The sequence below is a fragment of the Dipodomys ordii genome, unplaced genomic scaffold (genome assembly GCF_000151885.1).
Source record: "Dipodomys ordii isolate 6190 unplaced genomic scaffold, Dord_2.0 Scaffold207, whole genome shotgun sequence".
Lineage (NCBI taxonomy): Eukaryota > Metazoa > Chordata > Mammalia > Rodentia > Heteromyidae > Dipodomys > Dipodomys ordii.
Genome location: NW_012267423.1, coordinates 1,688,736 through 1,705,190, shown reverse-complemented (window position 1 = coordinate 1,705,190; position 16,455 = coordinate 1,688,736). Strand labels below are relative to the sequence as shown.

General features: G+C 38.0%; 2 protein-coding genes across 2 annotated transcripts in view; one reads left to right on the top strand and one right to left on the bottom strand.

The window, feature by feature from the left end:
- Fbxl13 (F-box and leucine-rich repeat protein 13) overlaps positions 1-16,455 on the top strand; it is a 171,049-nt gene that overhangs the window by 72,708 nt on the left and 81,886 nt on the right. The gene's annotated exons all lie outside the window — the stretch shown is intronic.
- On the bottom strand, positions 138-15,039 carry Lrrc17 (leucine rich repeat containing 17). Its single transcript, XM_013035271.1, has 3 exons — positions 14,268-15,039; positions 4,126-4,281; positions 138-855 (listed from the first exon to the last, which is right to left on the bottom strand). Exons 1-3 carry the CDS (start codon positions 15,037-15,039, stop codon positions 458-460), a joined length of 1,326 nt encoding a protein of 441 aa, XP_012890725.1. The 3' UTR covers positions 138-457.

Here is a 16,455-nt window from a genome sequence, read left to right as displayed (position 1 = left end):
GAAATGAAGATTTAATGCATGAATTGACTTACTGAATAAAAGCAGGAAGGAATGACACTTTATTACAACTAAGCATCTTTATCTGTTTAAATTTTCTCATCTTTAGGTGTGTACAAAGAGCTAGTAAAAGGCATAGATAAATGAATCAAGGTTTTATTGTTTTCAAAAAGCAGTTTTAAAAAGTGTTTATACAGAACATTTCAAAATTAGAATGCCATCTTTAGGACCCAGCTTCAGGTTACCAGTGTGGGATTGTGTGTCTCCAGATGGCTTGAGACGACAGGCAAGCAAGATGACAGCATTTTCTTGATTACACACAAAACAATTAGAAACAAGCCTCTCATAGCTGGGTAACTCTGCATAAATAGGCAACACAGTCAATCAAAATGTAAACACACAGTTTTCTGACACCAACATAGCAAGTCCCAAACTAGTTGCAATTAGAACTGTTGCTAAATTATCCCACTATGGTGATGCGCACACTTTGCTTCTTGGCTGTGTGATCCTTACTTATTTTTTCCCATTCATAATCATCTGTATCCTGGTCAAATGCCTCAGGGTATGCTGGTAACTTGTCTTTGGGACATTCTTCATAGTAACTCCGAACGTACTTGCCCACAGACCATCCTTTGTATTCCTCCGGCATTTTGCATTCCAGACCACTATAATGGACATTGTAGTGGTGTTTTAGCCAGTAATAGAGGTAGTGGATGTTGTAGTCACATCTCCAAGGGTTATCTCTGAGCCATAAAAGTTTCAAAAAATACAAGTCTTCTAACACTCCATAGTCGAAATTTTGCAGACTGTTGTTTGATAAATCTAGCTCTTCCAAATGTGTCAGCCCTGAAAAAGCAGCTAGACAGAAGAAATATTATTAAACCAATGAGTAAGAGTTATACAGATGCATATGCTGCATAATAAGCATGAATATGCATTAAAAATAAAGGGATTAATTCTCCCCATTGACACCAAAGGAAGAGATTTCTCTTCCTTTATTTTTCTCAGAGTTTACTCTAGAAAACTTGTCACTATTAGTACTTTCTCTACTCTTTGAAATGTCCTTAATCTTTTTGAAGACTGGATAGATGATTTGTCAACCCAGAAACGCCTTTACCCAGGACCTGGGAGCCAGCGCTGACATATAAGCCCCTAGGGAGCTAGGGTTCCATCCCCAGCTTTTGTGTGAGAGTAGAAGCCTGACTTTTTTGGAAACTAACAGCTCTAACGCCTCTAATGCTAGCGACTCAGGAGGCTGAGGTCTGAGGATTGGGGTTGGAAGCCACCCTGGGTAGGAAAGCTTCTATGTACAACTTTTAATTCCAATTAATTCATCACCAAAAAGCTAGAAGTTGAGCTATGACTCAAGTGTAGAATGTTAGCCTTGCCTTGAAGAGAAAAGTACAGGGACAGTGCCCAGGATTGAGCTCAAACACCAGGACTGGCACAGGAAATAAAACAAAAACAAAAACACCACCTCCAACACCTCCTGCCCTAAAGATTTAAGTAAGTTTCCTCTAGCTAAAGCCAAGGAGCTAACTCAGATGGTCACTCTAGTAACAAGGTAAGTTTAGAGGAGAGATGCATGACAAATGCATTGCCCAGTTCTCTCATTTGGGCACTGAAAATGTGTTGGATAGGTAGTATCTGTGGTTGTGGTGGTGAAATTTCTTTCTATCTTTGGAATATGTAGTGATTTTCTGTGCTTTGTATCACTCTCAGATACATTGCTTCAGTAAAGACAATGTGTTCTTTCTCCGTTACTTCTGTAGAGAGATTTTTGCATTGGGAGATTTTATTTTTAGTTATATTTCTCCACTGTATACATTTGCCATGTAAAATTTCTGGTTTATTGTTGTTTATTATAAGTTTATTTTTTATTTTTTAGTTTTTTTTAATTGTGAAAATACCGTACAGAGGGGTTACAATTACATGAGCAAGGTATTGTTGCCTCCAAGTTTATTATTGTTTAAATAATGTTTTCCCTTTGATTAGGTTGATAAGTACAGTATTTTATTTGAAAAATAAAATTTAAAATAGCTCTAAAACAATGTAATCTCTGATTGAAGATGTGGCTCAAATGGTAGAGTGCTTGCCTAGCAAGCAGAAGGCCCTGAGTTCAATCTCTAGTACTGCCAAAAATTATTATGTATTTTCTGGTACATATTTTATATTTATTGGAAAGATACCACAAAAGAAATGTCAATAAAGAAGAGATATCAATGTAAGACAATAGTGCAGATAAAAAAGTAAAAAGAAAAATGTTCCTGGTGGTGAGTTGAGAGCTTCCTGGGATATCAGTTCTAAAAATGCCTAGAAAATCTTTTCCCAGTTTGAGGGAAATCATTCTATTCTTGTAGACTTCAAAACCAAATACTTTCTGCCAACAATCTGAAAACATCTGGTTGTGTTTGGGTAAGCTATGGTAGCTATCAGTTTTGAATCCATGTGTATTTGATTTTGTTGGAGGCTGGATATTATCCAAATACCAAACACATAACAAAAGAAGTTGTTTTTCCCCCTTTTCCAAGAGCAAAGAAATCTGTATGTACATTGTTCCTACTTTAGTTGATGTGGACTAGCCAGACACTCTAGAATTTACAGCTCAATCCTGATTTCAAATATTCTGTTTCTATTTCTAACATTTTCTCATTACAGTTCCAAAACAACCTCATTAGAATATAGTATCGTTATTTTAAATTTGGAATGCTGTTAGACCAATACCATTAACTAATTTTATATCATTTGTTCTAGGACCAAACCCAATTTCTTTTTTTAAAAGACTACTTTGTATTTTGGCACAAAGCACATCTTGCAATTGAGAGAGGAAAGGTCCACTCTTGTGATGACAGTTCTAAAGACATAGCATTAATTTTTTTTCTATTAGCTAAAATTCTGTTAGTTGATGTTGATGCAGATTTACTTTTCTTAAAACAACTTAGCCCAGCAGGTTGAAAACATATATAAACATTCCTAGATTTTACTTTTAAAGTGTTATCGTTGTTAATTAAACCATAAGTAGGCAGACACTTGAAAAAGCTAAGTTACATTCTTAAAGAAGGTTCAACTCTAGTAGGATGGCTTCTTTCCCTTCTCCCCACAATAATGCCTGGCATTTTGTGAAATTGTTATTCATGCCTTTTAAAGTCTGGCACCTCTCCCTGTATTTGCATACTTAATTGTATAATTCATTAAAGTAAATCTACTTTGGGACTGCTTTATTTCAAAGACCCTGAAATATGATAGCTCTTTCATTTAAAAATTCCTTAGCTCCCTTTGCTTGCTTTGTATCAAGTACTCAGATACTTTTTGTTCCATGGGATATACCAAAAAAGTGCCAAATGACATAGTAAGTACTTTCTCAACCTATAAACTGGGTGTGGTGGCACAAACTTGTCATCCGAACAACAGAGAAAGAACATAAGACCATATCTGAAAACTAAAGCAAAAAGGCTGGTGTGTGGCTAAAGTGGTTGAGTGCTTGCTTAGCAAACACAAACCCTTAATTTAAACCTCAGTACCTCCAAGAAAAATAAAACGGATGGAGCGAGAGGGGAAATATTGCTTAGGACTATATAATCAGGGTTCTGTATCTATGGGTTGTGTATTTTCAGATTCAACCAACTACAGATTAAAAAACATTTGAAAAAAAGAAAAAAATATTTTTTAAAAAAGTCTGTACTGGACAGATCATTTACTTATTAGTGTTTCCTAAACAACGCAGTCTACCAACTATTTACATAGCATTTGCACTGTATCTTTGTATTAAGGATTATAAGTAACTTAGAGATGATTTAAAGTATCGGAGAGGAATGTATTATATGCAAATACTATGCTATTTCATGTAAAGGACTTGAACATCTGGATTTTGGTGTCCAAGAGGGCTCCTGGAACCAATCCTCAAGATACACTAAGGACTAAATACCGTCTCACGTACTCCATAAGGCAGTGTTTTGGCAAATATTTCTCTGAGTGCTAATTTAAGTGTCATGTTTATTAAAATTCACACTTCTTTGGTTTAGCTTAGTTTTTTTAAAAAAACAAATATGTTTACTTTAAATGTTGACACAAAATAACAACGCACAAGACTCTCATCAACTATTTATGAATCTGTACAGCAGGACTTACCAGGATCTATGAATTCAATGCCATTGCTGCAGAGGTTTAATTTCTTTAGCTCATGAACATCTTCAAATTCCTTGGGTCGAAGTTGCTTGATTTTATTGTAAGACAAATCAAGTTTAACAATATCTGGAGGAATGTTGTTAGGAACTTTCTTCAGCTCTGGAAAAATTAATAGTATTAAGGTTATCTTCTCATTTGCATTTATGCATTTTCTCTTGGCCTTTAAACCTGTGTGGTTGAAATATCAGCTTTTAAAGGGGGTAAAGAGTATCCAAAGCCAAAGAAAAGTGATACTCAGCATGGGCTGAAATCTCTCAAAGCCCAGGGATCAAGGGCATTGGCCCTTGAGGGAGGGGTCTCACACATTGTTCAGAGACAGTCCCCAGCTGCAGGGGCAGGAAATCAAAAGGAAGGTCAAGCTTACTGTGCCACTTGGGTGGGAAGCTGCAAGGGAGGGGGTTGGATGTTGTCAATCCTGGCTCCCCTACAATTATCAACAAAGCATTTGGGGGAAAAAAGCCAACATGAAACCTCTAAGGCCTAACTATGGAAAAGTATATTCCATTCTCCTCCCACTTCTGAGGAGTTTGCAAGATTCGTCTTCTTTTTTTGGTCAGTCATGGGCCTTGAACTCTGGGCTTGGGCGCTGTCCCTCAGCTCTTCAGCTCAAGGCTAGTGCTCTACCACTTGAGCTTCAGCGCCACTTCCGGTTTTCTGGTGGTTTATTGGAGATGAGTCTCACAGACTTTCCTGCCCGGGCTGGCTTTGAACCATGATCCTCAGATCTCAGCCTCCTGAGTAGCTAGGATTACAGGCGTGAGCCACCGGCCCCCCTGCTGCAGGATTATTCTTTTGCTACATTCTCCTTTCATCCATTCATCTTTTTAGGCTCACTCTGCCAACAAACTCATGTCCCTCTATTCTGAAAAACAAACCAACCTTTGGCCTTCTTGATCTCAAGCATTACAATAATCCTCCTTTATCCTGAGGAAGAGTACTTCATAACGCCCAGAGGATACTTGACACCTCAGATACCGCCTATCCCTATACACATTGCATTTCTTATACAATATTATGGTAATATTTAATTCAGAAACAGTAAGCAGTAAGAGATTAACAACAGTACCTAATTACAGGGCAATTATATATAGATATCTCCAGAAATATATAGAAATACTTATCTATGGATCTTTGTTTATTTTAATAAAAGTCATTTAAAATATAGTTGTTTACTTGTAAGATTTTCTATTTATTTCAGCCATGTAAAATAAATTTATAGGCTACAAAACTCAAATGGCAGAGGAGACTTGTTTCTTTCTTTCCTTGGATGCTAAAATTCAAGCGGAGTCTCGACCTACTGCCCTGGCTTGTCTTCTTCACCACTTAATTCCTGAATCTTTAATGCCATTTGTATCGCACCCCTCCCTGCTTCTTCCAGTACAGCAGTAAACAGGCTTCTCAGACAGCAATTGTAACAAGCTATTCTTAATAGTAATATAGGAAAAACCCCTATAGGAGGAACCCAAGTTGCAGAAACAAGGTTCATTTAATTTTATTATTTACTGTACATTTTTTCTACCTTTAATCATACTTTTCAAAATACATGAGCCATGTCTGTTTTATATTTTAGTATAATACTTGCTCTGTCTTGTAATCTTTAGCGAAATATTTTGAACTCTTAGTTTTTTTTGTTTTTGTTTTTTTTTTTTTGCTGGTCATGGGGCCTGAACTCTGGGCTTGGGCACTGTCCCTCAGCTCTTCAGTTCAAGGCTAGTGCCCTACCACTTGAGCCACAGCACCATTTCCAGCTTTTTTTCTGCTTGTGTGGTGCTGAGGAATCAAACCCAGGGCCTCATGCATGAGAGGCAAGCACTCTACCACTGAGCCACCTTCCCAGTCCCTCTTACTTAGTTTTAAACAGAGCAGTTGCAGCCTGTGAAGAGAAACAAACTTGTTCCCATGAAGGAAAATTTGAAGCAATAATAAAATGTCAAGATTAATTTACATCTAAGAAATAACACTACCCAAAGTCTTTCTGAAGAAATAAAAATGCTTAGAACTGGGAATTATGTTCATTTATCCACAGTGCCCTTTTTGGTACAGAATAATCAAATTAAGGATACCAAATATTAATTTAAAAAATTCTAACTATATCTAGAATTGATTATTTCAGAGCCCCTGGTATATTCACAATCGTAGTGACTCAGATTTATTGTTTACTCTCTTGTTAATGGCTTAGAAGGCATGTAATTATTAGGATGCTATCAGATGTTTATTTTTTATTCATTATGTGATTGAATTTGCTTTCTCCTCTTCCTCCTCTCCTTTCTTTCTTCTCCCCATCCCACTTTCATTCCCCCTTCCTCTTTTTTCTTCTTTTTTTGGTGTCAGTACTGGGGCTTGAACTCAGTGCCTTCCACTTCCACTTTCTTGTTTACAGTTGGCACTCTACCATGTGAGCCTTGCCTCCAGTCCAGCATTTTTTTCTTTCTTTTTGCCAGTTGTAGGGCTTGAACTCTGGACCTAGGCGCTGTCCCTCAGCTCTTCAGCTCAAGGCTAGTGCTCTACCACTTGAGCCATAGCACCACTTCTGGCTTTTTCTGCTTATGTGGTGCTGAGGAATCGAACCCAGGGCCTCATGCATGCAAGGCAAGCACTCTACCACTGAGCCACCTTCCCAGCCTCCAGCATTTTTTGTCAGTCGTGGGGCTTGAATTCAAGACCTGGGTGCTGTCCCTGAGCTTTTTTGCTCAAGGCTACCACTCTACCACTTCAAGTCACAGCACCACTTCCGGTTTTCTGGTGGTTAATTGGAGATAAGAGTCTTATGGACTACTCTGCCTAGGCTAGCTTCAAAGCATGATCCTCAGATCTCAGTCCCTGACTATCTAGGGTTACAGGCATGAGCCACTGGAGCTCAATTATATACACCATTTTTGCTAGTTCACTGGGGATGGAGTCTACAGGCTTTTCTGCCATGATTGGCTTTGATCCTCAGTCCTTCAGGGCTCAGCCTCCTGATTAGCTAGGATCACAGGAGAGAGCCATTAACACTAGCTTGCTCTCCTTTTTTGATAGGATTATAACATCCATATGCTTCAGTTCTAAATACTATAATAAACACTACATGAGCTATGGCTCTTGCCATAGCTACTCTAGAGCCTGGCCCATCTAAACAGAAACATCTGTCATTTTGTTATCTTAGCTAGTGTGACTAGGAGTATCAAAGTCCAGTCCAGCCCAGACAATAATGAAAAGTACCCAAAAGCCAAGAAGAAACTGAGGTTCATAGTCCAGACAGTCCTGAATGACTGAATCCTGCCTATACCACATAAGTTTACAAGAACACAGTTTCCTAGTTAAGCCTTTGGATGTGATCATAGCCTGAAGTTCTAGTCCATACTTTGATTGCAGCCTTGACAGAGATCCTAAAGCACAGGACCAGATCAGCCTTATTGGGTTTCCTGGCCCATAGAAATGGAGATTATCTTAAGCTGCTGAGTTTGGATATGGTTTGTTACATAGCAATAGATAACTAATATATGATAAATAGTTAGCTCTCATTAAATGTTTGTTGAGTACTTTGAAATTTGAGGGTTACATTATCTCTATATTCTGGTAACATTGTTCTAATTGATCTAGAGTTGTGTCTGCCAATATATTGAAAAGGAAATGCTCTCAAGATTTGAAATTAATTATAATGTTTTAACAGTGAGGTAATTCTCCCTTTAGGACAGCAGGAGTTATATTGTTTTGAGCACTACATGTCAGCAAGAAAATCCTAGCAATATTCAGAAATAATGGATAATTGGGATCTGAGAACAGATAGAAGACATAATTTCTTATCATTTAGAATTTGGGATGATTGTTGAAAATGGCTATAGCATCTTCTTATAAAAGGCTTGAAAAGAGTAGCCTTTTTACTTCAAAATATCCAGGATCCTACAAGCTACCATCACTTCTTGAGTGGATGAGTCCAGTGGGGTGCTAAGCCTGTTCAATTTTATGAACACACAGTCAGACCACATGGTTTTTTGATGAAAGAATCCTCCAGTGGCTTTCCATCTTATAAATGAAAGCCAGAGCCTTCACTAGGCCATAAGAAGTTACTAAAGGCTGCAGCACCTCCTTCATTCTAGAAATGAGCCTGTTTACTAGGATTTGCTTTCCAAACCCATATCTGGTCTGGACAAGAGGGTGGATGACAGAGCAACCACTATAAGACAAGCTAAAAAGTGGGTTGACCACAAATAAATGGGTTGAAAAAAATGTTCATAAGAATACCCAGAAATCCAGCTTGGGCAATGTGGCAGACCTATGGGTGTTGGGACAAAAGTGAATTATGGAACCAATTTTGGAGTTGTTAGCAGCATCTTTGGATAAAAATAGGATCCACAAATAGTAATGGGAACTGCAAACCAAAGCATTTACTAGTGTAGATTAGAAAGCCATAAGTGAACCTCATTTGTTTAATTAATGAATAAAAACATTTCTTTGATTCTTTTATCTTAGAACTTGAATGAAAATTACAAATACTGATGCAAAGGATGGTTATTTTTTATAAAGATTAAAATAAGGAATATTTTCCATACTAAAAGTCAAATTTCATCCATGTGGTCATTTCTAGACCAGGTTCCACATGGTATTTATATTTTATATTTACTGCTACTTGAAATTCTTGATAAACACAACATATACTGTATCTGCTTGACTGTTGTCTGGAAGAAGCATGGTCTCCATCCAATTTTACGGACTTTGAGGAGGAAATAGGGGCATTTTTGTAACATACTGGGCCATCTTGGTTGCCAGCAACCTCAGAACTAATTAGTTTCGAAAGAAATAGTAATGGACCTATTTATTGCAAATAATAACTCTTAACTGTCATTTGATCCAAGGGAAAAAATTGTGCCCCGAACTTCAGAAGCAGCTAGGGACAATTTACCTATATAATTCTCCCCAGCCTGACCTTAGAAGTAAAAATGATAACTTATTCTATAGTAAATAGAAGTTTAAAAACTTATTTTCATGTATTTTTGGCAAATCCATTCCCTTCAATATGGCTTACATATGCCTTTCAACTAAGTCCACATTTATTTCCTTTGAAAGAGTAAATTCTGTTGGCAAAGTGCCTGTTTCTCAGTGAATAAAGCTGTTATTTTTTCTTGCTGTCAGATATATAAGGCAAAAATAGTCATTTTTGAGGTCTATGTGGTTGAACTGGCACATGTTAGGCACCCTACACACATCTGATTCACTGCAGGTCAGTGGGAAAGACTCCGATTTTGAGTACAGGACTCAGTAGTCCAGGTTATGCCCTGTACATGATTGTATATTTGGTACTTGTATACAGAGCCTCAAGGAGGATTCAATATTGGGAGGAAGCATAGTGGGCATTAGTCAATTCTTTTGAATAATTCTGGGTGTATAATTGTTACACCCAGGATCTTGAGAGATGAGGTGACATTGCATGGTTGCCAGTGACTTGAAACCAGAATATTCATGGCCTGTGTGACCTTTGAAGGGCAAGTTAACCTCTCTCTACCTTTATTTTATTATTTATAAAATGAGTATAATAGCACTGTGTGTGTGTGTGTATGCGCATGCGTGCATGTCCTGGGGCTTGAACTCAAGACCTGGGTGCTATCCTTGCTCAAGACTAGTGCACTACCACTTGAGCACAGTTCCACTTCTGGCCTTTTTGTTGCTTGGTTGGCTAATTGGTGATAAAAGTCTCATGGACTTTGCTGTCAAGGCTCAGATCTCAGCCATGGCACTCAGCATAATAGCATTTTTAGAATTATGAGAAGTGATAATCTGTAAAAGCCATAACATTTCATAGCCACTGAGCATTTAGGTGGTAGCTTTTATTCATTAGTATTACTGCAAGTCCCTCTCTTTTTTTTTTTGGGTCCGGTCGTGGGGGCCTGAACTCTGGGCCCGGGCACTGTCCCTCAGCTCTTTAGCTCAAGGCTAGTGCTCTACCACTTGAGCCACAGTGCCACTTCCGGCTTTTTTCTTTTTGCTTATGTGGTGCTGAGGAATCGAGCCCAGGGCCTCATGCATGCAAGGCAAACACTCTACCACTGAGCCACCTTCCCAGCCCTGCAAGTCCCTCTCTTAATGACATGCTTAAGGCTTCCTTAGATACCATGTAGAATCTAACAACTACAGAATATACATTTTATACATATTATACATTACTAACAAGTAAAGCATAATAATACAAAATATTTATACTTTCCTGTAAGGAGCTAATGATGAATACTGCTAGGCATTGATGTATAATATTTGACATTTGTTAGCTATTTATAGAATGGAATAAGGAAACCTAGAGTGGGATGAACATCAGTTTGTCATATTTTAATTCTAGCCCTGGTTTTCAACTTCTATGTATTTTCATTTTTAAAGCTTTGAAAGAGCTAAGAAAGGCAACCCAGTTAATATCATTAGTCTAAAGCACATAACCCTGGGTCAGGCATTACCCAAGAAAGTTTAGTAGACCAGACCTTTGCTTATTAGAATGAATAATATAAATTAAAATAAAAATTAACAGTGAAACAAAAAAATCCCAAATGACCAAAAGAAGCAATATGTTTCTGTTAACCACAGCCATTTATGTTGATTAAAAAGAAACAAAATTATTCTTCACATTATAATCTAGAGTATAATTCTGCCATGCCTTGGAAGGATGGTGATTGTGATGATGGAGAAAAAAAGATTGACAGATACACAGGTGCAGGTGATGTAGAGGAATAGCTTCCAATGATCTGTAGCATAGAAGAATAGCTATGATTGTCAACAAATAATTTTATATTTCAAAATAGCTAATAGGGAAGATTTAAAAAATTTATTGTAGGGGTGGGAATGTGGCTTAGTAGTAGAGTACTTGCATAGCATGAATGAAGTCCTGGGTTCCATTCCTCAGTACCACATAAACAGAACAAATCAGAAATGGCACTATGGTTCAAGTGGTAGAGTGCTAGCCTTGAGCAAAAGAAGCTCAGGGACAGTGGCCAGGCCCTGAGTTCAAGCTCCAGGATTGGCAAAAAAATATTGTAGAATGATGTACAGAAGGGTTACAGTTACATATTTCAGTGTCATTCATCCCCTCAAATTATTTTGAATGTTCCAAATACATAGATTTAGTGAGTGCCTGAAGTTATGGATTATTTTACATTGCATATATTACTGAAATCTGCCCCATTTATATGTGTAGTCACTGTGTGTCAATTAAAAATAAAAATATATTCAAAGCATGGAAGTATAGGCTCTGAATTACACAGTTGCCAATATGGAGAGGAATTTATATTAACCTTTGAGATATGACCTAACATATATACTAACATACAAACAGTATATTCTGGTAAATCACTTCATTTATTTATTTAATTGTTTGCCAGTCCTGTGGCTTGAACTCAGGGCCTGGGCTCTGATCCCGAGCATCTTTGTGCTCAAGGCTAGTGCTCTACCATTGGAGTCACAGCCCCACTTTTGGCTTTTTCTAAGCAGTTTATTGGAGATAATAGTCTCACAGACTTTCTTACCCAGGCTGACTTCCAACCATGATCCTCATATCTCAGCCTCCTGAGTAGCTAGGATTAGAGGTGTGAGCTACCAGTACTGGGCTTAAGTCACACATTTTAAAATTAATTTGTGAGACATTTATGGAAGATTATATTCAGACAATCAGTTGAGGAAAGAAGGGAACAATTTTTTAAGTTGATGATTGCCAAGGGAAAAAGAAAAAAATATGGAAAAAAGACAAAAGCAGAAATAGACTCATCACCAGATTTATTACAGAAAAATTTCCCCCCTAATTTAGGAAGAAATGGCTTTGTATTTTCTGTTTGCAACAATTTCACTTTCATGAGTTATGTCATATCATTTCTTTCACATAATAAATTTTGTTAATCATTGAAAAAAAGAAAGAAACAAGACTCATCAGAAGAGGTAAAAGCCCAACAGTATAGAGCTACTTTAAAAAAAAGAGATAACATACTGTTATTCCTTCATAGAGAATAGTGTAGTGTAGCTGAAGAAGTCTTAAATTTTGTGCAGATGATATTTTTCTCAGAAAATTAATTAACTTAATCCTACTTAGTTTTCTTTGACTCCTTGGAGCAAGTTCAAAGGCCAGGTCCTCAGGGATATCAAGTATAGGAGCCTAATTTTAGGACAGTCACTTCCTATTTGTTCAAAAAAATGTGAAATTCCAGGTTTAAATCTAAGCATTACAAAGGCAGTTCCACTAAAGCATCTTCATCCTGTAGCCCTACTCTGCATAATGATACCAAGGAAATTCCTCTCAATCTTGCTACAAGGAAACTGCATCTACTGAGTCTTCTGGACTCCTCTGATGCTTGCTTGTTAGAACAGCAGTTAGAACATGGTCTTATTAACTCTGAAAGACAGCAGGTTGAAGTGGCAAATTCATTGGCCCTGACTCAGCTTTGCCATTTATCAATGAGGTCTTGGCTAAGAGAGTGACCTCTCTTGAGCCTCAGTTTTCCTATATATTGAGATTCCATTGGCATCCTAAATGTTGTGGATAACATTTGTCGGGGGTGGGGGACGGGGCATGTATCTGTAGCATTGTTGATTTTCAGTTAATAAGTAGTTTGTCCCTAATTCAGAGGAGCTAGCACAAAATGTCCCAGTTTATGAGGCTGGAATTGCTCTAGCATAACATGGAATTCCATGCAGTTCAAAGGGCATGTTATTTAGTAAACAGTCCTCAGCACATGGCTTTAGTGGGACCTGACCAGCAGGTTCCACCTTCAGAATAAAGGAGAAAATGGAAAGGCTTGAGTATATCTTTGCTGAAAAATGAACTAATTGACTTCTGCTTTGGGTTGCCTGACTCTCCAGCCTTCTGTTCTTCTGGGTAGGAGGAGGCTGTTAGGGCTTTTTTAATTTTCCCTTTCCCTTTCCCACATGGAAACAAAATAAATCACAACCTTCCAAAATGGATGTACAGAAATGATACCAGGTTCTATATGACATTAATCTAATGACATCTGGCTTTAATACTACCAATTATTAAATCAGGCCAGAAATGAAATACATAGACACTGTCGTATGGCCTGTTATCATAGAGCAAATTGCAGTTCTTGGCGGACATTTGAATCATCAATCTTTGCTAATATGTTAAGAGCCTTCTTAAAATCTCCCATCTGTTTACTTAGTCCAGGACTTCATCCTGTGTATGTAAAGCTTGTTCATCACTAGCACAAGATTGTGTGAGATGGGAAAATAATAATTATTTGCAGGTAATAGATTTTCCTTAGTCTTAGAGCTCTTGGATTGAATATTTTAAGTGTAGCCCTTTAATTTTTTTCTTTTAGTTTTGATACCTTGGGAATCATTAGGATGTAGGATGCTAGCAAGTATTTATTAAAACTTGTAGCTAAGGGTTATGAAATACAGATGCACTACTAATATACCTCTTACCCTTCCCTTCCCTCCTCCCCCCTCTCAGAGTATACACCCCTGTCTTGTTTCTGCATGAGTTTTCCTTAAAGTTGTCTCTCCCAGATGCATAGTATCTTTTACCTTTTATGAGGGCAAGTCAAGGTGTATAGGGGGTATTTGCATATATTTTCACACCTACTGGCTTATCCATATAATTCAAATAGAGTTTAAGAGAAATTAGGAATTTCTGGCCAGTATCAGTGGCTTAAGCCTTAATCTTGGGTACTCAGGTGGCGGACATCTGAGGATTGTGGTTCAAAAGCCAGCCTGGGCAAGACAGTCCATGAGACTCTTATCTCCAATGAACACCTACACACAAAAATGCTGCAAGTAGAGCTGTGGCTCTACTCACTCTACTCACTCACGCACACACACACACACCACAAATTAGGAATTTCTTAAAGCTACAGCTTGCTAGGAACAAATGTGTAGGACTCAAGTTTCTGTCTCTGCTGAGGATATTTCCTGTCCTCCTCTACGGTCACATAATCACCAACCATCATGGGCTGGAGGCCAGAAGAACTTGGAATAGATCCCATTGCCCCCAGGGGAAAGATTTCTGGCACTAGTATGAGAAATTCCAAAGCATGATGGAATGTATGGAGGGGTATAAGCCTCAAAGAGCATTTTAAACAGTCCAGGAAAATGAACAAAAAAAAGGGAAACATACCAACCTTTCTTTTTGCAATCCAGTGTCTGTATGGGAAACACATAGTTGTGGCACAGGGTCGAGTCTGCTTCAGGCCTGATGACTGGGGGCCTCCCTGAGACTTGGGATTTTGGGTCCAGTTGTTCCTTTTCTTCTTCATTACATAATTCTTCAGACTTTAGCTGCATCAGTTTTTTATTTTTTAGTTCTTGTGGGCTTTTGCACTTGGCATAGTTCCCCAGATTCCGATTCCTTGGAATCTGCAACATTGAGACGAGGGTTTCTATCTCACAAATACAGTGCCATGGGTTGTCGTAAAGTCTCAGGTAGCTAAGCAGAGGTGTATAAATGAACACCTCTTCAGTCAAGACTTTGATCTGGTTGTGCTGCAGCAAAAGGGTCGTGAGTTTGTTTAAACCAAAGAATGCGTCGCTCTCAATTTTGGAGATCTCGTTCTGTTGCAGATCTAGACTTTTCAGCTTTTTAAACTTGGCAAACATGTTGTTTTTTAACACTCGGATCCTGTTTCTTGCCAACAACATGTGCAGCAAATCTTGAGGCCAATCAGGTAACACATAAACTAATTTTCTCTCTTGACAATCTAAGTATTTCTCATGGAGGTACATGTATACATCACAGGGAAGGCCTGGTGCATAGCGTTTGACTGGGTTGGAGCCTCTCCAGCCCCCACCTGCCCGGCTGTGATTTATTCGATTTCTCAAACCAGCAGGGCTGGCCTTGCGTAGCTCAGCAGCTTTGCAAAAGCAGAGTAATATTACTATGGCAACCACGCGCATCCTGACATCCAGCTGTTCCCAATTCCTTGGTGTGACAAATGGAACAAAGGAAATATTCCTTTGAAATTCAAGTTTGAATAATCTTAACTAATGGTGTTCTGGAAGAGTAAGACCCAGTCAGGGGTGTTTGGAGTCCCTAAGTTGGAATAAGAAAGAAAAAGCAAAAACACACAAAAAATTAACAGTTAAAGATGGAATTTAGACTAAGGAAAAAAAAGAAATTAAAAGGTGGTTATTGGTAAGGGCAAGGGGACTAGTGGGAGGGAGTGGGAACAAGAGAGGGTAATGAGGGGTGTGAATATAATCAAAGTACATTATATACATGCACAACAATGACAGGATGATGCCCACTGCAAGCACCTCATGTGACAGAAACAGCAGTATATGTAATGCAAAGGCCTCTAATTTTTAAAAAGGTGCTGACCCAACCATGGTGTAGAGGCTGCTTGTCCTCTTACTTGTCTTGTTTAGTGGCCAAATGTCTAGGCTCTGAATTCGACTCAAAGCTTTTCTACCTGCTCAATTGTGCAACCATGAGATAGTTCATCTCCAGCGTCTGATACAGATGAACATCGATGTCTTCTAGTTGGGTTGGGAGGATGAAACAGACTCATGAATGTAAGATACTTCCTGAAGTACTCAGGACCTAGCAAGATGAAAACTTAAACCTGAAGTTCTTCATCACATTAGTTTAAAGAATTCTCCTTTCTTAGTCCAGTCAAATACTATGGTTTACAGAATTATCCTTTGATTTCTGATGTGTAAAAACAAGAATATATCTAGAATGGCTATCCTCAGCTTTTTTTCTTCTCCCTCACTGTCTCCCAATCACCAGTCCTGATGATTGTGGGTTCTAAGAGTTGTTTAAAGTTAATGGCACATCTCCTAAATGTCTTGGGTCAAATGTCACCTCTCAAATATTCACCTTGCTTCTCAAATGTTACACTTCCAGCTTTTTTGATAGCTAATTGGAAATGAGTTTCATGGGCTTTCCTGTCCAGGCTGGCTTCAAACTGTGATTCATAGATTTCATCCTCCTGAGTAGCTAGGATTATAGGCATGAGACACTGGTGTGTGACCATGTACTTATTAAATACTTTAATTACTCTCACATAACTGTTGTAATCTATTAGAATGTTTACCTCATAAACTAATTTAAACTATTTTGGGAATGTATGTTTTCCTTAATTATTACTGGTGACTTTTAAAATCTGTGTATTTTGAAGAATTGTTTTTATTTTAAAAAATTCTGAAAGTATTTCTGGTTTGCATTTATCGCTTAGGACATAGTTCACTCTTGGCAAAGGAAGAAATGTTCAAAATGGACTTATAACTAATAACATGTCTGTTATTAGCATGGAGCTATGTGGTTAGGAGCCACAGATGTGCTTTCTGTTTACTGGAGTATTTTGAACG

What these genes read in the sequence shown, in the direction of transcription:
- Lrrc17 (XM_013035271.1), bottom strand. Translation starts at nt 15,039, where the DNA reads ATGCGCGTGGTTGCCATAGTAATATTACTCTGCTTTTGCAAAGCTGCT. An exon ending in ACTGGATTGCAAAAAGAAAG is followed by an intron (nt 4,282 to 14,267) that starts GTTGGTATGTTT and finishes TAATTTTTCCAG; the next exon opens with AGCTGAAGAAAGTTCCTAAC. An exon ending in CATTGAATTCATAGATCCTG is followed by an intron (nt 856 to 4,125) that starts GTAAGTCCTGCT and finishes TCTTCTGTCTAG; the next exon opens with CTGCTTTTTCAGGGCTGACA.